Source organism: Falco naumanni, chromosome 9, assembly GCF_017639655.2.
Source record: "Falco naumanni isolate bFalNau1 chromosome 9, bFalNau1.pat, whole genome shotgun sequence".
NCBI classification, from domain to species: domain Eukaryota; kingdom Metazoa; phylum Chordata; class Aves; order Falconiformes; family Falconidae; genus Falco; species Falco naumanni.
In genome coordinates this window covers 25,178,511-25,206,401 of record NC_054062.1, presented here as the reverse complement: position 1 = coordinate 25,206,401, position 27,891 = coordinate 25,178,511, and the positions used below count along the sequence as shown (strand labels likewise).

Sequence of the window (27,891 nt, the reverse complement as noted above, 5' to 3'; positions counted from 1 at the left end):
GTGCTTGCTACAAGAATTTGCATTAAGTGTAATTTATTCCTTCTGTTTAAGGATGCAAAGGTTTCATTAGAAAGGGTCTGTGAGTGCAGTGACTGCCTTTGGTATCCTGTGGTGTAAGATGGGCATCGGTGGTTTTAGGACTTCCCCTTGACAACATTGGGCTTATATGGTTTCTTCCTCTGTTTCCTATAGGTTCATGAAAGTGGCTGGCAGCACGGTGGATGCTGTTACCTGGCAACAGTAGGTATTCACCATTCCTTCTACTTTCCAACACTAATTGCAGTGATCAGACTGCTGGGAGCAGAGCTGATGGGCTGTCTGGGTGTGAAAGGGGGCAGACCTGTGACAGCCACCTCTTCTGTCATCCTGCTACATTTAAGTAGGCGAAAAAGAGGCTCTGCCCCTCCTTCTGGAGCCTCTTGAACAAGTACAGGAGGGGATGTATTAACCTTTACCACTGCGGCTGAGACAGAGGCTAAAAATACCACTGCCTGCATGCCTGGCCTGCCTGACTGCTGGAACAAAGCCCCGAGCTGGAGTGCGGAGTCCTGGGGGCAGCTGGGATAGCAGGCAGCTCCGGTGGTGGCCGCGGTGGGGACCACAGAGAAGCAAAAGCAGTGTGTGACAGATGTACGGGACTATTCGAAAGCCCTTTTCCTTTCACCGCAGTCACTGACTCCCCATGACCGCTGCTCTGAAGCTAAACTGATTTGGCCCAGAGGAGGGAGAGGCAGCTTAGTCCAATGGTAAATGTGTAATGCCCAGTCCCTGTTCCGTTTTGTACACGTCTCGGATGCCCATAGGCACACTGCTGTCCTACGCTGTACATGGAGCCCCAGGAGCAGATGTTGATGGAAAGGGGGTGAACATCCAAGATCCAGGCCCTGCTGGGGCTGCCAGAGAGATGCTGATACCCAGTTTTCCTCCTGGTTCCTACATGTTCTGCAGTTTAGAAGAACAAAGCAAGCGCTGAGCTGTAGCACTGAGTGTGACAAGCACCAAGTGGAGGGAAAGGTTTCCTTATGGGGGGGAAAATCCATAAACAACTTTTTCCTCCTCTTATTTCCAACTGCCCCAGTTTGCACATTGTAGCCAGAGGCAGGTTCCCCAGAGGCTGTGGCTTTCTGCAGTGGGAGCACAAATGCCAGTGCAAAGGTTAGGCAGTGTTCAAACACAGCAGTGATGGCCAAAATTGATAGAAAATGGGTTTGTGGGGCCAGCAGGACTCTCTCCTGCCACAGAAAGGACATGTTTCAGAGACAGGCATTCACTGGAGCAAAAAGCATGGTGAGACCCCCCTGTTCCCAGAAAAAGCGGATTTGCTCTGATGCTGGGTTAAACTTTCCAGGTGGGGCGCTGACCTGGAGCACAGGAGCTGGGGTCTTAGGTCCAAGGTGGGCTTGTGTGTGCTGCCCATAGGGCTTGTTCCCCAAGCTGGTCCTTCACAGTGACCCTCCATGGGGTGCTCAGGTTGCTTTGCTGAAGTGTAGCAGTGTGGATTGTAAAGCCCATCTGGAGACCTTCTTTTCAAAAGATCTTGGTTTTAAGACGTGAGATTTTTTTGCAAGTCTGCCCACAGTCTCTGTGTCAGTGTGTTAAACCTTGGAGCCTCCTGCAGAAGCAACTGCTGGCGTCTCAGAATGGTTTATAGCACCAGGCATGACCAGTATCTAGCAAGTCCTGTTCCTCAGGGAGCTTAGCTTGCCTCGCTGTGCCGCAGTGGTGCTTGCTTGGGTGTTTGGCTCCTGGGGCTTTCCTGCCAGGCAGCAGCAACTTTCTGCAATGGGGGCAGTGGGGTAGCAGAGCATTTGGAGCGGGATTTGTGTTACTTACAGGCTCATGCTGTGCAATAATGATCTATGTCTCAGCTGGGAATTTGCTTTTCATGATTACACGATGTGCTGATCACATTTACTTAGTCCAGGAATTTGCTTTCTGCAATGGGGCTTGATCACTGGGCCAAGCCCTTGGATGAGTTGAAGGAACAAACTTCCAGGCTTCAGATGTGGAGTTTCATCTGGTGCGCAGGGAATCTGCCTGCATGGCTGCCTTGAAACCTTTTCTTATAGGATCAGTGCAAAGTGCTCAGCAGCTCTGGTGCTGAGCAGCCAACCTGTGAGTGGGGTGGCTGCTGCAGCTCCTCACAGGGGTTGGCAGAGCTGAGATGCGGCTTGCTGACCCATTTCCACTGCAACGCAGGAGCTGCTTCCCCCCCAGCCCAGGTTTGCAGCTCTGGAGATTGCACCCGTATGCGTTTGCGAGGACTGGCAATGGTCACAGCTCCAAGCTGGGCTTCTGTACTGTTTATGAATAAATGTCAAAACAGTGTCTCATCCCTCTGCTCCAAACAGCAAAACAAAACAAAACAAGTTCCTTTGTATCCAAGAAGAAAATTATTAGCAGGAAACTAAACTGCTGTCTAACTTCAAGTATGAATACTTCTGTTCCAAACCCTAACGTTCTCCCGGGATATTGGTTATAAATTTGTCAAATCTGTTATTCCTTTGAAAAGGCTGTGCTCGATCCAGAAAGGGAATTGAGAAGGGAATACATTGCAGGGATCCCTATCCTCTATGTGAAAACAATATATCTGAAAAGTATCTGACAGAAAAGCGACACTGGGTGGAAATAAGCAGCCTGTCCAGCCTTTCAGAGTATGGTTTCACTTACATACGCAACTCAGCATGTGTGCCTCGCTCTTCAGAAGTAAAGTGTTGCTGGAGAGGGATGTGTGAATGGCTTCAAAACACCCAGGGAATTTCCACTAAAGGAGGGTGTGGCAGGTGGGACTGACAGTGGCTCTGAGAGTTTTGGCATTTCCCCGATAATTTAGTTTGTTATGTTTGTTTATGAGTAAATGCTTGGTTTATTGTGGATCCTCTCAGCCTCTGGATGCGGGTTTCCACTGCTCAGCAACCTCCCCACAGCCATCTCTGCTCAGTGCTGGCATCCTCACACGAGGTGAAGACCCATTGCCCACTTAGACCTGCAGCCATGCCCAGTTCCATCCCTGGCTGTGCTCTCAGTCTGTACAGCTGGGTTTCCATCCCAAGTCTTGTGCATGGCTCCAAGTCTGGCATATTTAATGGGTAAATCCTTATGCAGTGCTGCCTCTGAAGCACAAATCCCTATTACTTATGGAGAAAGTAAATGTTTGCATCTTCAAAACCAGTGGACATCTATCCCTGTGACTCCTTGGAAAATGCCATGATATCTTCTAAGATGGAAAGTCACTTGCCCTATGTGGCAAATCAGACATGCCAGGCACATGGGCTTGTGTGAGATGCTGCTTAAAGTGCTTTTGCCAGGCTTGGTTTGAGTGACTTCTCTTGTTCTGGCTTAGACATGTTTAATGTGCAGGTGGAGATGCTCATGAGGCAGTAGCGGGGGGCAGATTTCCCAGAGGTGTCAGGGGAGAGTTGCCTAGCATGCACACACACACACCCCTGACATATATACCATGGGTATATACTTGGGCTTGCACGAGCCTGCTGCAAGTGCTCAGAGAGCAGTGTCTGCCAAGGCTGTGCCTGGAGGAAGGGGTTGCATGATGGAATCACTGGCCCATCTCTGCTGGTAAGTAAACCTGGCCAGGGCACAGCTTTGCCCACTGGCTTGCCATCCTCTGCATTGTCTGATGGAGGGCACAGTCCCTGGCAGCCCTGGGCCACCAGCACGGTCCCAGGTGAGGCCAGGGCACAGCTGGGGAGATGGCATGGGTCAGAGACGGCTCCCACTAGTGGGACAGACAAAGGCACCTTGTTTGGGGGCAGAGAAAGGCATGGGTGTGAGCTGTGCCTTTAGGGCCAGAGGACAGTCCCCAGTGATTTTTCTTTATCAATGCATTTATTAGTTGACTGGAGGTGGGCGGCACCTCTCCCCTGTGCCCACAGGTCTTTACCTGGGAGGAACAGGTCACATCCCGCCTCTCCTCTCCAGGGAGAGCCGTGGGGCTGCCCTGTGCTCTGAGCTGCAGGCGGGGACTCTGCCTTCTCCTTGGGAAGATGCTCGGGGGTCAGGCTTGCCTCTGTCAGCAGAGGTGTCGTGGTTTCACAGCTGTGGTGGTGGCCAGGTGTCACGCTGCCTCGCTTGGCGTCCCTGGCAGGATGATGCCCTAATTCCTAGCAGCCTCCCCCTGTAGCAGCAGGCAACAAAGTAGATCCGGAAATTCCTGAGCTTTGGGAAGTGGGCTTTAATGTAATTAACTGCAACAGAAGAAGAGGTCAGATAATAGGGGCAAAGGTTTCTCTTTAAAATGAAAGAGGAGGTAAATGAAACCAGCTGCTCGGGAGCCAGTGCACTGCCTTCATCAAATATAGGATGATGCTCATGGTCCCGTGCAGCAAATCGTGGATCTTTCCAGAACATCATTTTAAAGGCAGCACAAGACCTGAAGGTGACAGGATAGAGTCAGGTTTGCCCAGGTGCCCTGGTGCCTGGCACTGTCCTTCTCTGGGAGGCACTGTGGGCATCCTGGCCTTGCAGCCTGCCCAGGAACAAGGGCACTTTTGACTGGCCACTGTGCTCAGCCCTGCTTCAGTACTGTTCCCAGCTCTTGTCTTTGTGTCTCAAGTCTCATGCTTCAGTTCCAGCTAGGGATGGGGGCTGGGAATTGGGGTGCATTTCCTAGCACAAATCCCTGCCCAGTCCTTGGCCAAGTACTCCCCCTGCACTATGCTCTGCTTTGGTCACCTCCACACTGATACTGTCACACTTCCCTTTGCAAAGTGCACTGATCCCATCCCGTGTTTCTAGGGCATATTCAAATTCAGTTTTTAGAAATGGGATAATGTAAACAGAAGGGGGAGAACTGGCCTCAGCTTTGTGTAGTATAATAGGGCACCCAAAGTGCATGGTCTTTCTTCTGAGACATGTCATCTAGGATTTAGTTGCTACACCCCGTTTCCTTGCCTGGCTCTTCTCGTGTTCCTAAAGATTGTCTGTCTACAGTGATAGCAGCATCAGATCAGGGGACACAATAAGTCAGCTCTGCATGCAACTGCCCATATCTGTTCTATCCTATATTACGAGAAACGGCATGGTCTGTGCCTACGGTGGGCATGCTGATATCTCCTAGGCTTCGGGGCCAACGGATGCTGCATCATACCCAGAACCCAATGGAAGATCTGCCAGCCTGTGTTGGAGAGGGATAGCTTGTCCATGAGCTACGTGTCTTCTGCCTCTGCAGAGTCGTGGCTGCCAGAGAACCCTGCCTGTGCTGGGGAGGGTCTGTCCATTCGTCTCCTTTGGCACTCAGACCTTGCCGGCACCAGGAGAGGAGGCTGTGGATGGTGCAGCCCCTGGGGCTGGCTTGGCCCAGCTGCCTGTGCACCGTACTGCTGCCTGGGGAGGTACTTGTCAGTGCTGGAGCTCTCTGCAGCTGCTGCTGGCTTTTTTGGAGGTTGGAGAGTTGCGCCTGTTCGGGATTTTTTTTTTTTCAAGTCAAGTGCACTGAGTCATTGTAAATATCAGCAAAGCTGCTGCCTTTGCTCTTGGGGATAATCCACGCCTAATGAGCACTTCTCCTGCTTTAAAGGCCTGACAGTTGTTTGCATTTTGCGGCTTTCTATACCACCTTTACTGACAGTTAGATTTCTCAAAAGGAAGCGCCCTTATCTCAGTGACGAAGCCTACAGCTGGAAACTACTCCTGAGTAGCCTGGTAGCAGTGAAGACCTCAGTGCCTCTCTCTTCCTTGCAAGCCTTGTGCAGCTGCTGCCATTTTCTGTCTTTCCCATTCTGGGGAGGTTGAAAGCACTTCTTGGTGTCTCAGAACTTCACAGGCAGATCTGCAAGAGATCCTTGCATATCTTACAGAAGCTTGTCATTGTCTTCATGCTCTGCTTAAATACCCAAAGAGGATGTGCTCCCCTCCCTGCAGCCGTGGGAGACATGCTACCAACAAGATTTCCTGATGCTGAAGTGGGTTTATTTTTTTTTCTTTTCATACTTCTCCCAATCCCCATTTCTCTGGTTTGTTAATGAAGGTGTCAAAAAAAATGTGACTGTGGCACTGTCCCAGGGCATTTCTCTTCCCTGCAGGGTCTTGGCTGTGCTCAGCACAGCAGCTCCTTCCTAGGCTGCCTCCTCCCCGCAGCCCCTGGGCGGGCAGAGCCTCCTCTGCTGCTGCCTCTGGAGAGATGTTCCTCTCCCTTGGCAGTGGAGCTGCGGGTCACAGCACACCTTGTGCTTGAATGAGATGATGGGGAGGTGCAAGCCTGCCTTTGCTTTCTGAGGGGTTTATTCTGGGCTCTGGAACCATACTGACTTGTGCAGACAAGCTGAACCCTACAGAAAGCCTGCTGCGTTGGAGGGGCCATACACAGACTGAGGTCTAACTCCCTCTTTTTCCCAGTCAATGCAACCTTCTTTTTATGGCCTTTCAGGCAGCTTTTGGCCCAGGTGATGGGGTTTTTGGTCCACAGCAGTCTGAAAAGATCATTTCTGTTCAGTTCTTAAGTGCTGTACTAAAATCCAAACATCTGCCATCCCCAGAGTACATTGCTTTGTAATTTTGTCTTAAAAAGTAATCTCTGTAAACCCCACTGCTGCCTGCTGCTTACAGATCTGCTCTCCTCCCGGCAGCCAGTGGTTCAGTTGTGTATAAGTGATCAGAACGATTTTGAACACTTCCTAAGTCCTCCCCGGAGATAATCTCTGCCCTTAGCACCTTCTAGTCACCATGGTCATACAGAAACGCCTCTTGCCTCCTTCCGTGGGTTACACATCGGAGTGAAACTGGGGTGTGACTGGCATGATCCCATGCTTTGCTGGGGACGCAGCTGTGGCCGCACACCTGGGGGAGGGCTGACAAGGGAGGCTCTTCTTGTTTAATGCATTTGCAAGTTGAGCCTGTAACGCATTTCTGTTCTGGGACAGTGAGTGCTGGCGTTGTTCCCCCTTGGTTGTAACCTTGCACAGCTCCAAGCACATTTATTCTGTTACCTGTGTAGTGACTTGGAGCAGAGACACAAAAATCCTCTCTGCGCACTCGTGCATGTTGCACACGTGCCAAGCGCTCTGGCTGAGGCTGAGTTAGCCCATGGCATCCTTTGGGGATGCTCCTGCATTCCAGCACCCAAGTAAAGCAGCCGCTACAGCTTTATGCTGGTGTGAATGAGATATATGTTATGGAGAAATCAGCCCTGGAAAGGTGAATCCACCTTTCTTCAGACCCCAGGTCTTCAGCCCATTATGCATCCCAGCACCCGTGGCCGCACTGAAGTCTGTGGAGAAGGAGAAGGATCTGTGTAACTGAATGCCAAGTGGACAAGGCTCCAATGAGGGGTGGGAGGCTATGGCTGAGCCCTGCCAGCCCCAGCCAGAGCTGCTGTGATTCCTGTGCACCTCTGTCCCCCCAGCATGGCTCCAACATGCTCCGTGGCTCACTGTGTTGGGTAACTGATGCACACTGCAGATTTTAGAGGAGGACGTCAGAAAGTTCTTCTTGCAAAACCTATTTATCAGCTAAATGGCTGTCCCAGGGTTATGCCAGTGCATGCTGCAGCAGACGTTCTGGTGTCTCTGCAAGGCTGGGAGGAGCCTCTGGGAGATGTGCAAGGGCTTCCGCTGCTCCTTGTGTGGGGGCTGAGGTGCCAGCCCCAGACATTTCCTCAGGAGGAGCTGGCTTTGATTACCTCCAGCCACAGGGTGTTTGCACTCCAGGACAGACTGCTTTACCTTATGTCCTCGAGCCAGGAGACAGTATTGAGGCATTTCATAGTCTTCTTCCCACACTTAGAGACAGATGATTCACATCATGACTGGCAGCACTATAGCTGTGCTTTGTATAAGAAAGCACATGGAGAACAGGAATCAGCCCTCTGTACAGGCAGTTCTCCCTGGCATTCCCAGGGCAGAAGGGATTTCTGTGAGAGCAGGACTGACTTATCTGTGTTTTTAAAACTGTGTGTCCCTAAGACAGGGGACAGGTACAGATGGGACGAGCCAGGTGAGCAGAAGATCTCTCAAGATCTCCCTGGTCGTGCAGCCCAGCTGCAGCTATCACAGGCATCTGTGGGTGGGAAAGAGGGTCTCTTTCCCTGGGATCTCCGTGACATCAGTGCAGAGAGTGCTGCCAAGCCTTTGTGGGTGGCATTTTGCTCCCAGCCTTTGGTTTTCTGCTCCCAGAGTTTCACCAGCAATAGTCAAGAAAGTGCAAAACTTCCCGTGTTTTCTGCAGTGCAGGATGCTCGGTGTTTGGGGTGTGTCCAGCTCACACACTGTTTTGGAGACTGAAAGCATCTGCCAGACACAGGCATGGCCAGAGGGCCAGGGCAGGGCAGGGTGTAATCAGGGACTCCCCTGGAGCAGAGGAGGCTTCTTGCATGGGGCAGCAGCAGGGTGGGAGGATGTGGTTCTGGGCAGAGCTACTCCCAGCTGTTTGATCCTTGTCTTCCTATTTTCCTTCCAGTTACTACATCGATGGTCGAGTGGCCAAAGTGACGGACTTCCTGAAAACTCGCCTGTTAGACACACTCACTGACCAGATCAGGAAAATCCAGAAAGTGCGTGAGTGCAAAGGGTCTGCAAGGGGTGAGGGGGCATTGTGCCCACGGTGCCCGGTCTTGGCACAGCTCGTGGCCGGGGCTCTGGCAGCAGCACTGACATGCTCCCACAGGAGCTGCTGTGGGGCAGGGATGGAGGGCGGCTGTTGGGGATGGCTGTGCTCCCAGCTGAAATGCAGGCAGCCCTCCTGCAGGGAATGGGAGGAAAGACCAGGCAGCATGATGCCCAGCCCCCGTGTGGGATGTGTGGCAGGCAGGTCAGCAGGGAAGCGGCCACGGGCTGCAGCGTGAGGTAAGCTGTGTGCAGGTGTGCCAAGTGTGCCAGGACATGGGCTGGATGCACAGGGCAGGGGCCGACTGCCATGCAAAGCCTTTCTAAAGTGGCCACCTGGCTTGACACTCTCATCTGTCCATTCCTGTAGCGAGCAGCATGTAATGTGGATATTCTCTGAAACTTGCTCCCAAGGACAAGGAGCAGAGGGAGCAGCCAGGCAGTACCAAACCATCCCCAGCGCAGCCATGCCTGCGCAGGAGGGGGCTCCTACTGCAGTACCTTGCCCCACTTGCTCACAGTGCCTAAAAATGCTGCTTTCCCCGATGGTCATGTTTTGACTGTGTTATAAAACCCAGCTGTTGCTGGCGTGTGGTGTCAGAGCCCATGGCTCTGCCTGGCTAACGCAGCCTGCAGCGAGCGCTCTTCTCCCCGCCGGCTGGGGGGACCCTGCTCACATCTTTAGCAACTGGGTAGGTGGTGGGGGCTTTGCAAAGTCCCCCTGCTTTGGCTGATATGGAGGCTATGACTGTGAGTGGCCCACTCCACTGTCAGTCCTGGAAGGAGTAAGGAGCACCTAGTAAGCGGGGAAGGCTTTAGGGGCTAGAGGAGATGTCCATCTATCTGTCTTGTCTGTTTTCATACCCTACCAGTCACCACAATGTCTTACTGTTGTAATTCCTGCAGGGAGAAACCATAGGATGAGTAAACAACTCAAAAGAGGCCCCGGGAAAGGGGATGTGAGGGTCAGCACAGCAAAACTGGAGGAGAGCTGCTTGCTGAGTCCTCTGGCACAAGCTGGGAATCATCCATGCATGTGGATGATCCTCCTGCCGCGGGGAGGCATGAGGCAGCTGGCGGGATCAGCACAGGGGCAAACCAGAGGCACTGGCTTGCCCTGCTCCCACTGCGGGTACAACACCCCAACAAAAGTGGTGGCACATGTCCCACCTCTACTGCAGGTTGGGAACCTGCTGGGAAAGGAGCGGGACCCCATCCATCCCCAGACCAGAGGCAGCAGGAGTTGCCCTCAGTGCGGGCTGGGGGAACCCTTGCACCCACGGGGCAGGATTTGGTCTGTGCGGGGCAGGGCCAGGGAAGGGCTCTCCCGGGAATGCCAGTGTGGCTGAGGAAAAGCACAGCACTGGGTGCTAATAACCTCCAGCTTGGCTTCGAGTCTGTGCATCCTGCCGGGGCTGATTAGAGCAGCTGGGCTTGTCCACTTCCCTGTTTTATTGCTTCCTCTCCGACTGGGGAAGGTGGCGGGCTTAGATAATTACAGGCAGGATGCCAACACCTCTGGGGCTTCAGTCAGGGATATCGACTCTCACAGGCTGTGAGTGGGAGGCAGCCCAGAGCTGGCGTATTTAACATCTTTGAGGGATCCCAGTCCATCCAGCACATTCCAGCGCTCCTCACTAATGGGGCAGGATCCATCAGGCTGTGCAGAGCGCTCCTTGGGCCACTGGGTTTGCAGACATCTGGTCGCGGGAGCTTGTCGCCCGGCCTGGAGAAGTGGGATTGCAAGAGAGAGGACGGGGCACTGCACGGTGCCAGAGGCTGCTCATGCTGGGAGAGGGCAGCTCCAGCCGTCTGAGCCCTCCCGTCCCACATGGCATCTCACAGGTGTCTGCACTGCCAGCTGGAGCCTTGTAAGGGGTGGGCCAGCATGTTCGGACCCACGTGTCCCGCCTGTGCCAGGGACACCTTGGCTGGTAAAGTAGCCCCTGCTCAGCCACACCTGGAGGCACCCACTACTTTCTTCTCAGGTGTCCACCATTCCTCCATGTGGCTTCAGTACGTGTCCCAGTACTCCCATACCACATAGCCACTGGGGCTGGGGTGCTCCCCGTGGCAGGCAGCCACCTTGCATAGGGACATAGAGAGCTGAGGTGATGTGGCAGGGCAGCCTGCAGAGTGTGTGGGGAAACCACAGGGAAAGAGCAGGGTCTGGGTTTGGGAGCATGAGAGCATGTTTGGGAGGGTGTGTTTGGAGCAGCTCCAGAAGATGGATAGGGGACATGTGACATTGGCAGGAGAGAGTGAGGAACAGTGTCCCACCACCCACCCATGGTGAAGACACCTAGTGACCACGCCAGGGCCAGGCAGGCACTGACTGCCCAGCAGCACTGTTACCGAAGGGCTCTGTAAACCTTCCCAGGGTGTAGCATAGGAGATATCTGCCTTGGCTTTAAATCACAGGTTCATGAGAGTCATTTTGGTTGCTTTTCCCTTCTGTGCAGGTAGTGAACACATACACACCGGGGAAGAAGATCTGGCTGGAAGGTGTTGGCACAACCTCAGCCGGAGGCATGAACAACCTCTCCGATTCCTATGCGGCCGGGTTCTTGTGAGTTATGCCAGCTTGCTGGTGCCAGGGCACTGCCACCCCCATGGGCTCTGCGGGCTTGGGTGCTGCAAAGCCACTGCAGCTGGGAGAGGGCCAGCTCCGTGCCCAGAGAGCCCAACTGTACCCCCCTTGGTACTCCCCAGCAGCCTGTGCACTGTTACTTCCTCTGTAGAATCTATTACCCCTCCTCAGCTCTGCTTTCCTGTAGGTGAGCCAGCCTTTGGCATATCCAGAGTAGCAGAGTAAGGAGGGGACCGCGTGGGATCCCACACTGGTATCAACGGTGTGGCCGCAGGGCATGGGCATGGAAGGGAGGTGTGATTCAAGCACCCCAGCTCTGGGACCCCAGAGCTGGCATCCTGACGGGCTTGCCTTGCTTCATAGCTTGGGATCACCTGGGCTTCCTCCTGCTCTGTGTTTTTGGTTCAGGCTGCAGCTATATGTCCTTGCATGCATTCACTCCTGGGGCGTCTGCCCAGGGAAGTGCTCAGCAGAGTTCTGCTCTGGAAATTGTTTTCTCTCCTTCTTCAAAGCTACAACCATGTCTGGCTCCTGGGGCTTGTCTACTGGCACAGCCCCATGGCATTGGCATCCTGCTGCAAAGCCCCAGTTCAGATCTTCAGAGCTGGCTGTCATCATGAAAGATGGAGGAAGATTATCCAGGCTTTGCAGGGAGGTGCGAGGACATGCCTGGGGTATCAGGGCTGTGGCAGGCTGTGAGGGTTGAAGACTTTTCCCGGGGTGTGTGAGGAGATAGGCTGGTGCAAAGGTCTGGTCCCCACTGCTGAGACGGTGGGTGCGGAGTGCTGGCAGGCTGGGGAGCGCCCCCGGCTTTGAGCACAGGGTTGTGATGCTGAGGTGCATGCAGGGGCTCAGGTACACAGTTGGGACATGCAAGCCGGGCACAGCTGGGGCAGAGGTGGCTGCAGTGGGGGGAGAGGTGTGGAGGCTTGCCAGGGCAGGGATGGTGGGAGGTCGTTAATACCTAGCTCACAAAACCATCTGCAAGCTTCAACTGAGGTGCTGGGAGCAGGCTCCAGGTTGAATACATGAGAGCAACGCTGTGTGCCGGAGCACAGCTGTGCCACTGGGGCTGGGTGGTCCTTCTGCAGCAGCCTGACTCTGCTCCCTCCATCCTCAGGTGGCTGAACACGCTGGGCTTGCTGGCCAGCCAGGGCATCGATGTGGTGGTGCGGCACTCCTTCCTCGACCATGGCCACAACCACCTGGTGGACCAGAACTTCAACCCCTTGCCGGTAGGTCTGCCCAGGGGCATTGCGCTGGTGCTGGCTTCTCCCTGCTCATTTTGGGGGGGATTTTCTCCTTGTGACCTATCTGAACTCTGCTTGAAAATTATTTTTTCCAGATGTTTCTTGCAGTGTTAATAGGAGATGTTAGTTCACATCAAATGCAACATGTTGGAGGCAGATAGGAGAGCAATACCTCTGTAGCTGAAACTTCATTTGGTGCCCAGGGTGGGTAGCACAGGAGGCAGGCTGGTGTTACTGAGGGGTGCCAGTGCAGGCTGCAGAGTTTGAGGGAGGGAGGGAGGGGTGTGACAGGACCACCATGCATGGCACAGGGCAAGCAGCTGGTTTGCTAGTGGTGAGCTGGGCTGGGGGAAGCCAGGCTGGAGCCTTAGCACTCGACTTCAGATTTCTAGAAACCAAAGTGAAGGGAATTTGAAGGGCATTCCCAGCTTCACAGGCAGCAGTGGTTCTCACCAGTGCCCTGCAGCATCCCTCACTCTTCAAAAACACCTGGGCAGGGGAGAGTTCCCAGTACACATGGTACTGATAAAGAAACCATATGAAAAACCCTGTTAAAAGTAGCAGGTTTCCTTTCCTGGGGGGTGGGGATAGAGAGCAGCTAGTAAATACACTGCCTTGTAGGTGGAGACCCTAGCAGGGCATCTGGGCGCTCTGCACGTCCCCTGGAAGGGATTATGGGTCTGTGACCCAGCAAAGGCTGCTGGCAGGATTGGAGATCTGCTTCGGGGAGGTGCACAGCCCTGATGCTGCCCTGGGATCTCAGAGGGTGGCTGCAGGGAGGCAACGGCTGATGGAGCCACCTCTCAGTTGGCTCTATCTACCCAGCCAAGAAAACAGCATTCCCGCAACAGCATTCCTGGGTGTCAGGGAAGGATGCGGGAGAGCTGGTGACACAAGGTCTGCGCTAACTCCCCCAGCATGGCCTGGTGGGTGGCTCGAGAGAGCAAACCAGTGAACGGGAGAGCACAGTCCCCTGCTTGTGCTGCTCCAGGTATCTCCTGGAGCACCCTGGGCTCCCACATGTACCCCTCTGGCAAGCATACCTGCCAGTTCTGGGTACCTGGGCTGGGGAAAGCCTGGCGGGCTTTGAACTTTGTTTGAGATGAACCTGAGCCTGGGGCAAGCACTTGATGGATTTCTTCTGAAAAGCCTATTCCCCTGGCCAAGCCACATCCCCCACTCCCCAGGAACTCAGGACCCCCCTAGATTGCTCCCGGCTAGATGGGTGCAGGCCAGCTCCTGCCCGCCAGGCACGTGGGGCAGTGGGTGGCCCATGGCCAGGTCTCCCAGCACAGTGTGGGCAGTGGGTGGCCCAAGGCCAGCTCTCCTGGCACAGCTGGGGCAGGAGCCCTGGAGCAGCTGGAGCACGCATGCAGTTAGGAGTGGGATTAAAGCCAGGGAAGGAGTTAGAGGAATAAACCCCAGGCTGTTAAATGCAGTGGAGATCTTTAAAATGGATTTTGCTGTTGTTTTAAAGATAAGTCTCCCAATAAGTTAGATGACATCCCCCCTCAGGGCTGTTTCCTCTCTCTCCCATGTGCTTCAGTGTTGATCCCACATCCCACCACTGTGTTCCTGCACAAACTCCAGTGGTGCTTCCCCAACCCCTTTCCCTCAACTCCTGTGCTATAAAAGAGCCACGGACAGGTGCAAACCAACAGAGAGTTTAAAAGCTGCAAATACCAAAAAGCCCAGTGAGACCAGACCGTGACCTGCTCCGCGGGACAGCGGCCACTCTTTTCCCGTGGGAGCTATCAGGGAGATGAAAGCCGCTGGCTGTACCTGCACGGGGCCGCGGCACTGTGAAATACAATCTGCTTATTAGCTGCCACGACAAAGAGGTTTCCGCATGCCAGCTGGGCGTGAGGCAGCTGCCTGCTGAGAGAAGGGCTGCATCACCACAGCATCAATCAAGGCTCCAGCTGGCAGCTCCTCAGAGAGCTGGAAGCCAGGGCTGGGATCCCGATAGCAACCTTTGCACCTCCTCCTGCTCCCCTGCCACTGCTGATCCCTGCTTGTCAAATAAGAGTATGGCACGTTTCAGGGTGCTGAGCTGGAGCTGAGCCTTTTACAGTGGTGTCCTTAGGTGCTGAGTAGCTGCACAGTCCAGGGAGAGCTTCCTACGTGATCCAGGGATCATGCAGCGATGCAAATACAGCCCTCCATCCTTGTGCTAAAGACCTTCCCAGATAAAACCAAGTGATTTGTAGTCCATCGCCATATAAGCACTGCACTGCTGCCACGTGAGCCCTCCTCCCTGTCCTTCAGCTGGGACCCTCGGATGCTGCTGGTTTTGCTTATGTTGGTACTGTCTCTGTTAGGGCATGTTACAGCAGATAGCATAATGAAGCTTGTAAAATGTGGCATAGGTGCCATGTTGGGGGATTGGGGAGTGCCGATAATGGGGGTCACTTGGTGGACACTGCTGTGGGAGTCTCGGTTTCTATCTCACCACATTTCTTTCTGCCTCTCCCCCAGGACCGCAGCGCTGAAGGGAATGTTTTTGTTAAGTACAGGGAAGGAGCAGGCAAATCACTGCACCTCTCTGTGTATAGCAAGGTGATAGCTGCTGTCATGGGCCATGCTGTGAGCTAGCGAGGGGTACCAGCACATTGGGCTGGCAGAAGGCACGGCTGCTGTCTGGGCATGGGTGCTGGGCAGCAAACCCGGGCAGCCCGGTGAGGCTTGCTCTTTGTTTTCTGCGGGTTAGCCTTGGATTGAAAATAAACTCGTGAACTCTGGCCATTTCAGTGGGAAATGCAAGAGCAACTGGGAATAGCTGTTTGCAAGCAGGGCTGCAGTGAAACCTTGAAAGCAGAGGTTTAAGTTGGTCTATCCCCAACTTTGCACCATGGTGCCTTGCCAGTGCAGTGCAGCCTGGTTCCTTAAAATGGTCTCAGGCGGCAGCAGTGTGGCCAAGGGGTACTGCAGCTTCATGGTGAAATCAGGGAGATGCTCATGTCTCTGCTGGGTTTTCTGCACACAACTGGCTCATGAACAAAGCAGCATCTTGTGGCTTCTGGGGCATCTTGCAAGAGGCATGGCCTTTGCACCCCTATCCAGGTCCTTCACCCATGAAAGTAGCTCCGAGTGCCCGTCCTGGCTGCAAGAATTGCCTGTCCACCCTGTCCTCAGAGGTGGTGCCATCAAAATCCCCTACGAGGGACAGGTGCCACAGCAGGGGAAGGCAAGGTCATCTTTCTGAGTCTCCCTCCTGGTGCAGATCTGAGGAAATGGTTTTCTCTTGCTGGGCTAATGAGGAGCAAAGCAGGAGAAACTGGGTGACATGAGGTTCCCTGGCCCTGGAACAGATGTGATCAGGCTGGGGAATAGAAATCCTCCAGCCAACCTTAATGCGACTGAGCTCAAGTGTTTTAATGCCTTGTTATTTTGAGATAACTTTTTCATGTATGGTTGGAGTGCTTTTCATCCTGAGTGATTGGGGCAGCCAGCTGTATAATAGTCAGGGCTTGTGCTTGAGAAGCCCTTCAAATAAAGCATTTTGCAGTATGTCAGTCTGCCTCCCTGCTCCGGAACACATCTGTACACATGCGTGGGAGTGAGGAGGGGAGGAAAGGAGGGCAGAGCAGCACTGATACTCACTTTTCACAAGGCAGTGCCTTTGAAATGCTGCTCTGACATTTAGTAGCTCTAGGTTCATTTCAGGCACACAGTGTACATAGTCTACCTCTCTTTCCTTAATATCTCTCTGAAACCCGTCCAGAGGGATGCGATACGTTTATTTCACTGGAGAGCCCCCCCATGTCAGCGTGAGCTTTCTTTTCAGATTGTTACAGTATGTTAAAGACCTTTCTGAACGCTCTTCCATGTGGCAATCCTGTCTCTTTTATCCATCCTTGGTAGTCATTTCTGCTCACTTAATGCACAGTGCTGTAAGGTTACACCTATGTGTAGAAAAACTTGGGCATGTTTCTAGGCAGAGCCCGAGCAAAACAAACCCCATGGAAAAGGCAAAGCTGAAATCCAGACTTCCATTTCCTGGTAACTGTGGCTCTTCTTGGACCTTCTTCTAAAGACTGTGGACATGAGATACTTGGTTCTCCAAAGTTAGGTAGATGCTAAAACTTCTTTTCTGGATATAAGTTTTGTATGCTGCATGAGAATGGCCCAGAGGGATCACAGAGTGAAGCGATGGCAGGGGCTGCCTGCTCAGCTGTGGTAGTAGAAGACAATATGATATTGCCTGTGAATTGATGGCGTCCTTGAGAAAGCATCACAGCAGTGCGGAGGTCTGTGCCTGACAGTGCTGTGGTCAGACGCTTGGATGCTGCGGGTGATTTTTCACCTCCTCTGCTTAGCCCAAAGGCACTGAGGAACTTGATGGGAAAGTTACTATCTGTCCTGGAGGAGGGAAGACACCAGGCTCAGATCAGGTCTGTCCTTAGTGATCTGTTCCCTTCCTAACTGGGTTTTCATAAAAGCCCTGGTGTGAACAAGCTTGGTGCCAGGCTGCGGCTGTCCCCAGCATCCCTTGAGGTCCCTAGGGCATGGTGTGAGCCGCACCTTGGGCTGCACCTGGCGATTCGGTACCAGGGGCACCAGCCTGACCCATCCCAGGCACCTCCCCAGCAAGGCAGGGGTTGGGACCCCAGTGTCTGGGTGCACAGAGGCAAGGGGCTCTCCAGCGAGGTGCCGTGCCAGGTGCCAGGGGTGGGAGCTGCTGCCCTGACCATGCTCCTGCCTGCCGCATGTATGCGCTCCCCAGTGCGCTCATTAGCTGAGCTGCCTTGGCCGGAGGTGCTGCTAATTGCAGCTGGAGGTCCCAGCTGTGTCCCTGGACGGTGCCTCTCCCACCCCTGCGCTGCGCGGGAAGGGGCCCTTCCCAGACCAGGGCTGCGGGACTGGGTCCTCGCCCACCTATGCCCATCCCCACCCTGCCATCTGGTCACCCAGTGGCTGCCCAGCTGCTTGGCTGGGCAGTGTCCAGAGGTGAGGAGAAGGCCCGGCATCCATAGGGGGAAGCATATGGAGAGCCCTTTCCTGCAAGCGCCTGCACTCCCGCTGCCGAGCCCAGCCAGCTGGCTGCGGGGCCGGGGGAATTCAGCCCCGCTGCTGCGCCGGCCCATCTGCACGCCCAGCACTGAGTCACCGCGCTGCACACAGGCAGCTGGCTGAGCTGCCAGGGGTAGGACTGCGGTTGCTGTTCCCCCCAGCAGGGACCCTCGGCTTTGGGGTCACTGTCAGGGAGAGGGCGGCTGGGTCAGGCTGCAGCGTGCCATGTGCCGCGCAGGCAGAGGCAGAGGCATGGTCCCAAGCCTGGGAGCGACAAAGGATGGGGGGAGGGAGCGGGTCCAATGGAGCTCGCACACACATGGAAACTGTTCCTGATGACCATAAATCTGCCACGCGGGCGTCTGGCACCCCCATCTGCCCCGCACGCTGGAGCACTGGCTCTGGCAGGAGCACGCCTGCAGACGGGGAAGGGGTGGGAGAGGAGAGGACAGGCAAGAGCTGTCTGTACAGGATGTTCATTCTGGCCATGGGAGCGAGGGATGAAATCCCGGGCAGTTCAGGTGTGTGGAGAGGAAAGGCCTTCCCAAGAGATGTCAAGCCGGAGCATGGCCCACTGAAGGGAAGAGTGGAAATCATGCCCTGCAGAAATCTCCCAGCCAGCCCTGGCACGAGCACCTGAAGCAGATCTGAGCTGGGCATCCTCTCCACTGCCTTGTCCTTTCAACTATGATCATACCATGTCTCAAGGACTGCAGCATCCTCTGCTTTCTGCACTCTTGCTGCATTTGGCCTTCCAGGAGCTCTTAAGTCTGCTCTGAGGCTCATTTTATTTGTGAACCAGGAGACAGATTTAAAGCATCTAAACTCTGCTCTCTGTCACAGTGGGTTAAGGGGCCTTTCCCTCTTAGTGCAGCATGAAAAAGGTCTTTGAAGTGCATATGCTTGAACTCTCAAATGCATCAAAGCCATGCTGTGGCTGGCAGCTCTGGCACCCACCCACCAGAGCTGTGGGACTTGTGCAGACCTAGAGCCGGGCTGCTCCTCCTGCTCCGGGAACTGGGGCAGAGGCACACTCCGTCTGAGACCGGCAGCTGTGGCTTGTACTTGGAAGGATGGACACAGCCACTGCCCACGCCTCCCAGAGGCACTGTGCTAGTGGCACACCTGCCCACGTTGGTGACAGAGCCATCCTGGGGCTGTGGGGGCAGTGGGATAGTAAAGCCCTTCCCAGGGTGGATTGGTGTTTGCTGAAGGAGCAGAGGGAAGTAGTGTTTGGGTGAAAAGCAGCAGAACAGAAAACAACGAAGTTGCATTTTGTTTCCAAGCCTGCTGATCCGACAGCTCTGTTCCCTTCCTGCAGCCTCAGGTCTCCTGGACCCTGTTTGGGAGAGGTGATGACAAAAGAGAAGTTTGGCTGTTCCTCCGTCTGCTCAGCTCCCAGGGAAGGTGGAGGCCACTGGCTGGGGACCAGCTTGCGAAGGGTGGTGATAGAGAGGACCCACTTCCCACTCACCCACTCGCCACTCTATAGGTGCCTGGGCAGGCTGTCCCATCGGCACCATCAGTGCCCGGCAGCAATTCCTGTGGCTGCTGCTCCCACAGCAGGAATTTTGCCTTAATGTCAGTGTTCGGTCTTTCTCCAGGGTGGAGAAAAAGAGCAGAAGAGGCAGACACAAAGGTGAGGGGCTGAGCAAAGGGTGTAGCGGCTCGAAGGCTGTGAAGATGTGATGCTCATCAGAGACTTTGCATGTTGTGCTGCTGGCAGAGCTGGAGGAGACCCTGGCTGTAGGATGAATGGCTGATGCTCAGCCCAAACACAGAGCTTGTGGTGCTGCTGGCACCAGCGGATGAGAATGCTGCTCTCCGGGCCCATGGGTGCACACACATTAGCATGTTATTTGGGATGGGAGCAACTCTCTTGGCTGTCCCCTTGTACTGCTTTTTGGGACTTATTGCAGAGCTGTTGTAAAATGGGGCCCTGGTTTCCTTTCCCTAACCATGAGTAGGTATTCAGTCTACAAGACCAGACAAGAGCCAGCCTGCCATAAGCCCCCATAACTACACAGGATGCACAAAGCAGCCACAACAACAATAGTTCTGCTCTACATAGCTGCTCCTGGCCCAGCTAATGGAGCCATTGCCCTCCCTCGTCATGCCTGCCTCCCCTCCTCTCCCTCCATAGCCTAAAGGCACTGGGGTGTGGGACTGGCAGCCCCCACTACAGCCCCTTCAGCTGTAGACTCTTGCTGGCAGAGAAAGCTGCAGGGAAGATGTGAGGGCAGAAGGTGATGTAGGGAAGAGTGGTGTGAGATGAGACACTCACAGCCGTTAGGGCAGGAGGGAAGAGGATCAGCATGGTGAAAACAATAGACACCCTGGCAGAGACGTCAGCAGCTTCAGGCGGCTGGTGGTGGGCACCTGCAGGAACCAAGGCTAAGCAAAAAGGGAACTGGGAAGCATCAGCTGATCCTTTCACAGGTGCAGGAGCCTGGATCGAAGCAAGAGTCTGTCCTGCCCAGGAGGGACAGGGCTGTGTGGGCAGAACAGAGGGAAGAGTCAAGGGGCTGCTTCACTGAAGCATCTCTCTGTGTGCTGGCCCCATCCTCCCCTGCTGATGCCACAAGCTCCTGGCAGCCCAGTCCACCTGAAGCCCCCTCGTTTGGGGCTAGGAGGAGTGTTGTTCTCCATTCATACACCTTCTCTAGAGTGTCCCCTGTGGTGCTCAGGGCACACCCGCAAATTCCCCCAGTGCAGTGGCGAATGTTGCAGAAAACTGCTCAAGTCCTTAGCTCTTCAGGACCCCCACATGATGAGGGTGCACATGCAAAATGTCAAACAGCCTGAGGCAAACATGCCTGAGGACAGATGCATGCAAACTCGTGAGGACAGCATCAGTGCCCTCTCCCATTGCTGATCATTTTGGCTTCAGCAATTGTTCCATTTGGGGAGAGGCTATGCCCTGCTCTGCTTGTCTCAGGACCTTGCACAGGATTTGGGTGAGAAAACCTCTAACTCCCACAGTCCAAGAAGCACATAAAACTCAGGGATAATGTTAAAAGCGGCATTAGTCCAGCCTTGCTGAAGGAACGACCAGCCATGGCTTGAACAGGATGTAAGGACCTCCACAGGGAGAAAGCTTTGGATGCTGAGGATCTCTTTAATCTAGAGGAAAAAGAAAGAACAAGAACCACTGGTTGGAAGCTGAAGCCAGACAAATTCAAGCTGAAAATAAGGAGTGGAATTGTTAACAATGTGAAGTTTAACTGCTGGAACAGACTCCCTGGGAAGTGGCGGCTTCTCCATCTCTCCAAGCCCTCGCAACCACAATCACTACTTTTCTGGATGATGCTTTTGCCAAAAACAAACCATCAGGCTCAACAGAGGGATAAAAGAGTAAAACTGTCTGTCCTGTGATGTACAGGAAGGCAGACCAGCCAGCTCGTCTCTCCATATGGGTTGCTTGGACTGTGGAGAAAGACGGATGAAGGTTGGAACAATCTATAACAGGCTGTTGAAACTCAAGTGTGCCCGGGGGGTGGAGGAAGAGCTTGGGCAGCTTCAGAAGAGGGAAGAAGCAAGAAGAGGAAGGGGGCAAGCAGCAGCCAGTTGATGCTGCTGGTGACATGGGGACACAGACCCATGCCCCAGCAGCCCCAGCCAGAGGAGGCTGTGCACTGCAGGGTCAGCAGCCTGCTCGTTTGAAGTTCAGCTGCCTTTGCCGGTTACAGCCCCCAGGAGACCAAAGCAGGACCAACAGCTCCATTACTCTGGTTGTCTGGTTATGGCAACATCTTCTCACATGTGGTGAGTGTGGACTGAACAAACTCAGGTGGGCTGTAAAGCTGCTTTGCTGCCTCTAGGAGCGAGCATGGGAATATGCTCCTGCACCCTTCCTAATGGCTCTGGAGACGGGATGGTCTGGTTAATAGGTCTGTCTGAAGGTCTGCTTAATCAGCCTTGTTTCCAAAAGCTGCAGTCTCTAAAATCTCCTGCAATTAATTAGAATGTGCAAAGAGATTAATTGGGACCCTCTGGGATTTCCCTGTCTACTGGAAATCTGGTGGGTCTTCACTGGCTCAGAAGATGTGGCTGGCCCAAGCTCTGCACTTCCACTCACTTGAGACAAGCACCTCTCCTGCCTGGAAATCTGGGGTCCCGGCCAGGAGACCTCCTGAGGCACAGGACAGCTTTGCCTTCAGGTGCTCCTTGCTTTCAGCTCTGAGGGCTGCAGTGGCAGCACTGCTTGATGGGTCTGCAAAGTAATTAAAGCAAGAAAGCTCCCTTGATTCCCAGGGGACTAATAGTACACCAGACTCCTGTATGCTAGTCCTCCTCTGTCGCTACAGCTGTGTTGCTGGCTCAGCCCTCACGACCGAAGCCCTCCATGACTCCAACAGCCAAATTCTTTCTCTGGTTGTACTGGTTGGAACCACACATCTCCCTGGGCAATGCCAGGGCTGCCTCTGCTGGGATGCCCGGCACTGTGCTGCAAGGCAAGCACTTGTCTTCGCAAGGGACATGTGGGTGCTGCCAGCCTGGGGGCCATGCTCACACAGGGGCCACACTCACACAAGGTTTGCCATATGGGAGTGGGTGCCAGCTGCTGTCAGGGGTCCAGGAAGAGGTCGCTGATCAGTGAAAAAGCCACCCTGCCTTCAGCCAAACTGGGTTTCAGGAGCAACTGCTTCCCAAGCTGGTCACCATTCGAACAGGGGCCAGTGGCTACAGGTGCCCAGCAGCCTCGGTGTGATTGTATCTGGGTTTCACTCATGCCAGTGGTAGGAGCAGGCCCAGAGCACCAGCCCAGCTGGGGGAAGTGCCCACACCTGGTGGGTTTGTTTCAATCATGCTAGGTGCATGATGGATTCATCATCTAAATGCTTGGTGTCACCAGCTCCTGGTAATTTATTGCAAGTAACATGATTTTGGCCCCTACCGCAAGCGGACTTGTGATGATGCGAAAAGCTGCAGCTGTCTTCAGTGCTTCCCTGCAGTAAGCCGAAGAGCTTAAGTGCCTTGAGGCCGGTGCTGATGACTCCTTTTCCAGCCTCAAGTCATTTTCTGGCCCTCCTTTGAACTCTCTTTGGTACTTCCACATCCTCCTGAAAATGGAGACTTCAGAGTTAGCCTTGCCAGCAAGGCAAGGTAAAATCACTGCTGTCCCCTCACCTCCTGCAGATGCTGGAGGGAGAGGTTGGTCCCTGCACTGTCCTGGGAGCATTGCCTGAGCCAAAATACTGAATGCTCAGCCGTGGTCATCTCACACTTTGCACAATAGCTCATCTTGCATCACTGCTGACTGCCCTACCTATCTCATGATTTTTCTTAGAAAAGCTGTGTAATCTTAGCTGGATCAGAAGCCCACAAAACATGGCCAATGCTTCCCAGAGAGACAAGCATCTGTCCTTGTGCCCAGCCCAGGAGAAGCTGAACAGCACAGCTCTGCCTGTGAGCTGCCTCAGCAGGAGCCCCAGGCTCAGCTCCCCCAGCTCTGCAGGGAAGCAGGGTTTGCCAAAGCACCCTTGGGAAAAGTGTATGCTGAGACACGAGATTTGGCAGCAGCTGGGGCAGGTTGTGGGGCTGGCAGCTCCCTGTGCCCCCACATTGCAAATCTTGCTGCTGCCGAGCCTTGGGAACAGATGGACACCAGTGCTGAAGCAGGAAACCCCTGGGGGACTGCCCTGCCCAGAGGGGTGGATGTGGAGCTGCTGGCACCAGCTCCCCATCAGGACGTGGCCATCACGAGGCCCCTGCATAACAGCTCTTGAGACTCACATGGAAATTTTGAGGGTAGCCACGAAGTCTCTGGCCTCTATCACTTCCATAACTTGCAGGCAAAAGCAGCATCTCCTCAGTGGAAATGAGAATAGGTGGGAAACCCCAGGGGAGCTGCTAGAAAGCCCTAGGAGCCTGAGCTGATGGGTAGCTCGGGGCACTGAACTCATTGATTTTTAACTCATGACCGTGGGGCTAAATCCTGTAATCTGTGCTCACCTTTGGCCTCACCGTAAACTCAAGTAATTACTCATCTAATGATGCCTGCTAATCGGCGTGGCTCACTGGGGAGCCGGCAGTGTGCTGGGCAAAGGTGGCTGCTCCCACCTGCCATGAGCCTGAGCAAGGTGGGCTGGCACAGCCCCTGCAGCATGGCACAGGGTCATCCCCAGGGTGAGGGAAGTACCGCCAGCCAGCAGGGACCGGGACAGGGACAGTGCACACCTCTGGGGACACACATGTCCGTGGGATCAAGCAGCTGCAGCTCATCCTTCCTGGGAGCTTCGGCCTCATGGGCTGAGCCTCCTTGGTGTGCACAAGCCTCTCCCTTCACCTTCGTGTCTCCGCTGAGGGCTGGTGTTTGCAGGGGAAGCAGTTGTCAGGTTGGTGTGGCACAAAGCCCCATGGTTTTTGGCTGGGAGCAGTGAGAGGAGAGTGGAAGGCGGCTTTTCCTCCAGCACTGTGGCAACAGCTTAACCAGAAAGTGGGAAGTGGGTTTGGATCGCCCTTTGTTAGGTCAGCCCAGCACTGCTGGAACGGGTCAGCTTCTGCTGAGTGGAGCTGGAGAGGAGACGGGGCTGGCAGTCTGGTCTGGCCAGTGGGTATTTGCCTTGTGCCGGTGGCTGCTGCAGCGCTGCTGTGTTTCATCTGCTGGCCTCTCCATCCAAAATGCGTGTTTTGGGGCTGTGTGAGGGCTTCCCATGCACAGGGTGGCTACCTGTACCTGTATGGGGTATCTGAGCTTCTGTCTGCCCGTCTAGTCCTGTAGCCTGGGGCCCTAGAGACCCCATTCCCCACCACATGCCCTTTTAGGTGGCAGGCCCCTTCTGGGTGCTATTCTGGCCATGTAGGGCTTTCCTTGTGCCTACCCAGACAGTGTGCAGAGCCACGAGGCGTTTGATCCATGCTCCTTTCCACATCAGCAGCCCTCCTCGCTGTGTGGGTCAGACACTGCCAGGCAGAGCAGTCCCTGGTGCCAGCGTGACCGTCGCTGCTGGCATTCGACATTGCAGATGGGGATGGGGGATCATCCCAGTTGCCCTGGGGCACGTGGTCCCTCTGGGGCAACTGGTCTGGGTTGTGCAGAAGGGGTTTATCCAGGGTGCTGGTGTGTGTGAAAGTGCCCCAGCACCCAGGCAGTGCCCAGCACACCCACAGGCAGCGCCCAGAGAAGCAGTGTGAGAGGCTCTGTCTCCCTGGCATCACCTAGGGTGCCCAGAGCAACAGCAGGGCAGAACAGCAGGCAAGCGCCTGAGCCTGCCCTTTCCCTTCCCACAACCCTGCTTCATTTACCACACACCTCCCAGCTTCTGCAGCGGATGAGTGGGGGGCCCTGCCGGCAGCAGCCTCCATCACTGCACAGCCTCACGGCCCTCCCCGGGGCTTGGGGCCCATCCTGTGTGCGAAGCGAGGCTGTGCCCTGCGGGAAAAAGTAGTATGTGGTGACGTAATTAAAGGCTGCATCATTAATGCATGTGTGCAGGGGCTGAATGTTTTGTGTTTCTTGAGTGCTTGGCTTCCCTGTACTGTGTTCATGGGTGCTTAACTTCACAGGAGGCTTTAAAACAGGTGAAATTCCTCTAGGAAGTGGAGCACCCTTGGCAGTCACCAAAGCCAGTGTGCCATGAACAGAGCTGGCGAGCACGGGAGAGCTCTGGTGTGCTCCAGCCCCATGTAAAGGGTAGGGTAGGGGGTGACCTGCATGCTCCAGAGACATCACCATTCCATGTGCATCAGCTGGAGCTGGTGCACAAGTCCATGGCATGGCTATGTGCAGGTTTGTGGGAACGTGCAAGGGCATCTATGCCACTCCCCACCCTCTGGGCTCCTTTAGAGGATATCGGTGTCTCTCAGCACAGGCAGCGACGCTGTTTTGGCTTGGACTACGCAAAAAAAGTCACCCTGAAGCAGACATCTGGCACACAACATTTTCACCCCAACAGCCAAAGTTTTGCTAGGTTGTAGGCAGGGATGCCAGCCTGTCCTGCCCATTCTCGCTGTGAGTCGGGGGGACTGTTGTGCTGCTGACTGTCCCCTCTGCCCCCCAGGACTACTGGCTGTCCTTGCTCTACAAGCGCCTCATCGGTCCCAAGGTGCTGGCGATCCATGTGGCTGGTCTGCAGAGGAAACCTCGGCCTGGCAGGGTCATCCGTGACAAGCTCCGTATTTACGCCCACTGCACCAGCTACCACAAGTAAGCAGAGCGAGGGAGGCAGGGGGCTGCAGGAAGGTGATAAACAGGACCCCCGGGAGATGGGGACCATCAAGGACATGCTGGGGCAGGAGCCCAGGGTTTGGCTCCGGCAAGGCAGGTTGGCTTCCCAGGGGACTCGCTCGGGTGCCGCTCTGGCCACTGTCGCAGTGGAGGGAACACGCAGGAATGGTGATGCCTCCGATGAAAGTCACGGCAAGCTCTGCCTGGGAACGGGGCCGGCTGGGGCTGGTGCAGCGGCGGCCAGGCAGCCCCAGCAGCAGAGATCAAGGGGGTGGATTTCACACGAGGGGCCCCTGGTCGGTCGGGTTACGCGCCGGGCTGCGCTGCCGGGGAGCCCGGCCTGGTTATTGTTTCGCTGATAAGGTCTTTGAAAGCGCCCCAGCAAGCCGGGGGGGTGGCCACCTCCTCTGCAGACACAAGTTGCTATTGTGGAGGAGGAGAGACTGTTTCTTTACACAGTCCAGATGCTTTCAACATGCCTCCAGCTCGGTAGGAAACCTTGTCCAGTAACTGACAGGTGCAAAGTGCTTTATAGCCTTTGTTTGGGGCTGCCTGATTAGGCAGGGACAGAGGATCAGTGTCTGGACCTGTCAGTTAGGTGCCCGGGGCAGCGAGGGCAGCTGCCACCCGTGCACAGAGCTCCCCTCCGTCTTGGCACCTTTCTTGCAAAGGGCTGGGGGGGCTGTCCCGAGACCACACCACCACCACCCCGCGACACTCTCTTGAGCTGTGCCACCCCTGGCTGAGGAGGGGGGAGGCTGGAAAGTTGTCATCAAGGAGCCAGGCTTTGTGATGGCGATGTGGCATCTCCCTATGGAGAGGGGCAGCTGGGATGATGACATCGTCTCTGGATGGCTGCATGAGGCCAGTGCTTGCAGAAACCCCCAACCCCCTTCTCGGCGGTGACGCTCCCAGGGACTTGCCAGTGCTGCCCTCAGCTTCCACTCTTCCCTTTGCAGCCACAACTACGTCCGGGGGTCCATCACCCTTTATATCATCAACCTACATCGTTCCCGGAAGAAAATCAAATTGGCAGGAACGCTGCGGGATAAGATTGTACACCAGTACCTTCTGCAGCCCTATGGCAAGGATGGGCTCCACTCCAAGTAAGTGCAGTGCTGGTGGCTGGGGCTGTTGCTGCCACCCTGTCCTCGATACCACTACCCCAACCCTCTCCTGGTCCCACAGGTCGGTCCAGCTCAACGGGCAGCCACTGGCCATGGTGGATGATGGGACCCTCCCTGAGCTGAAGCCTCGTCCGCTGCGGGCCGGCCGCACCCTGGTCATCCCCCCACTAACCATGAGCTTCTACGTGGTGAAGAACGTAAACGCGCTGGCCTGCCGGTACCGATAGCCCGCAGCCCAGAATGGACCCACCGGCCCCGCTCCTGTCCCCACGCACTCCCAGGACGCGCTGCCTCCTCGGCAGCCTGCACAGCCTCGCAGCAGGGCCACATCGGGCAGGCACCACACCATGCCCTTGTCCTCATGCCCTGGATGTCCTCCGGTTTGGCACCCTCTCCTACCCTGTAGCCACCGAGCTCCACTTGGCCTGGCCACCACCCTGCCAGAGCGGTGCAAGGGTGAATTTGCAGGGCCTGCCGCAATCTGTCCCACAAGCTGCAAGAAGCACCCGGGTCCGGTGCCCACCGGCTGCTGGGGAGGGCTGGGGTGCTGAGCCCCGGTACAGCCCACGATGGGCAGCCCCCTTGTCCCTCTGCCCCTCAGGGTGACCCCTCCGGCAGACGGGTCCCCCTTTCCTCCGCACCTTCCCGGGCGGCGGGCAGCGCTGCCGGTGCAGCAAGCGCATGGAAGCAGCTCCCTCTGCTGCCGCCAGCCCGGCCGGGACCGGCGCGGGGATGCTGCGGGCAGGGCGGGCCGGGAGAAGGGGCGCCGGTCTCTGCCGCGGGCCGGGGGGCGCGAGGGTCCGCGGCTGGAGATGTGGATAGTTAAATGATACGGCCCGGAGCAGAGCGGCGGGGCCCCCCGGGGCCGTGAGTGTGTCCTGCCCGGGAGAGGGGCGGTGCCGCGGGCAGGAGCAGCCGGGAAGCGCCGAGACGCTACCGGAGGTGTAATAAAGTTGGGCTGTCAACGGCGCCGGCGTGTCCTTTCCGCCACGAGTCGGGGCCGGGCGGGAGCGGGACGGGAGCGGGAGCAGGACAGGAGGCCCGGGAACCGGAGCGGGGCGGGGCCGGACCGGGAGCGGGGCAGAGCCGGAGCGGGAGCGGAGCCGGAAGCGGGAGCAGGGCAAGCGGAGTGGGAGCGGGAGCAGCACCGGGAGCGGGTCCGGAAGCGGGAGTGGGGCAGAAG

The 27,891-nt window shown here is 55.5% G+C and overlaps 1 protein-coding gene across 2 annotated transcripts in view; it reads left to right on the top strand.

Moving 5' to 3' along the window:
• The window catches only part of HPSE2 (heparanase 2 (inactive)), a 112,492-nt gene extending 84,822 nt beyond the window's left edge, over nucleotides 1-27,670 (top strand). For both annotated transcript variants that reach the window (XM_040606201.1, XM_040606199.1), the window contains exons 6-12: nucleotides 193-240; nucleotides 8,413-8,506; nucleotides 11,021-11,127; nucleotides 12,269-12,383; nucleotides 25,415-25,560; nucleotides 26,541-26,687; nucleotides 26,770-27,670. In XM_040606201.1, the coding sequence (XP_040462135.1) occupies nucleotides 193-240; nucleotides 8,413-8,506; nucleotides 11,021-11,127; nucleotides 12,269-12,383; nucleotides 25,415-25,560; nucleotides 26,541-26,687; nucleotides 26,770-26,935 (823 nt within the window). In that variant the 3' untranslated portion in view covers nucleotides 26,936-27,670. The remainder of the gene's footprint in view (nucleotides 1-192; nucleotides 241-8,412; nucleotides 8,507-11,020; nucleotides 11,128-12,268; nucleotides 12,384-25,414; nucleotides 25,561-26,540; nucleotides 26,688-26,769) is intronic.
• The last annotated feature ends 221 nt before the right edge of the window (nucleotides 27,671-27,891 follow it).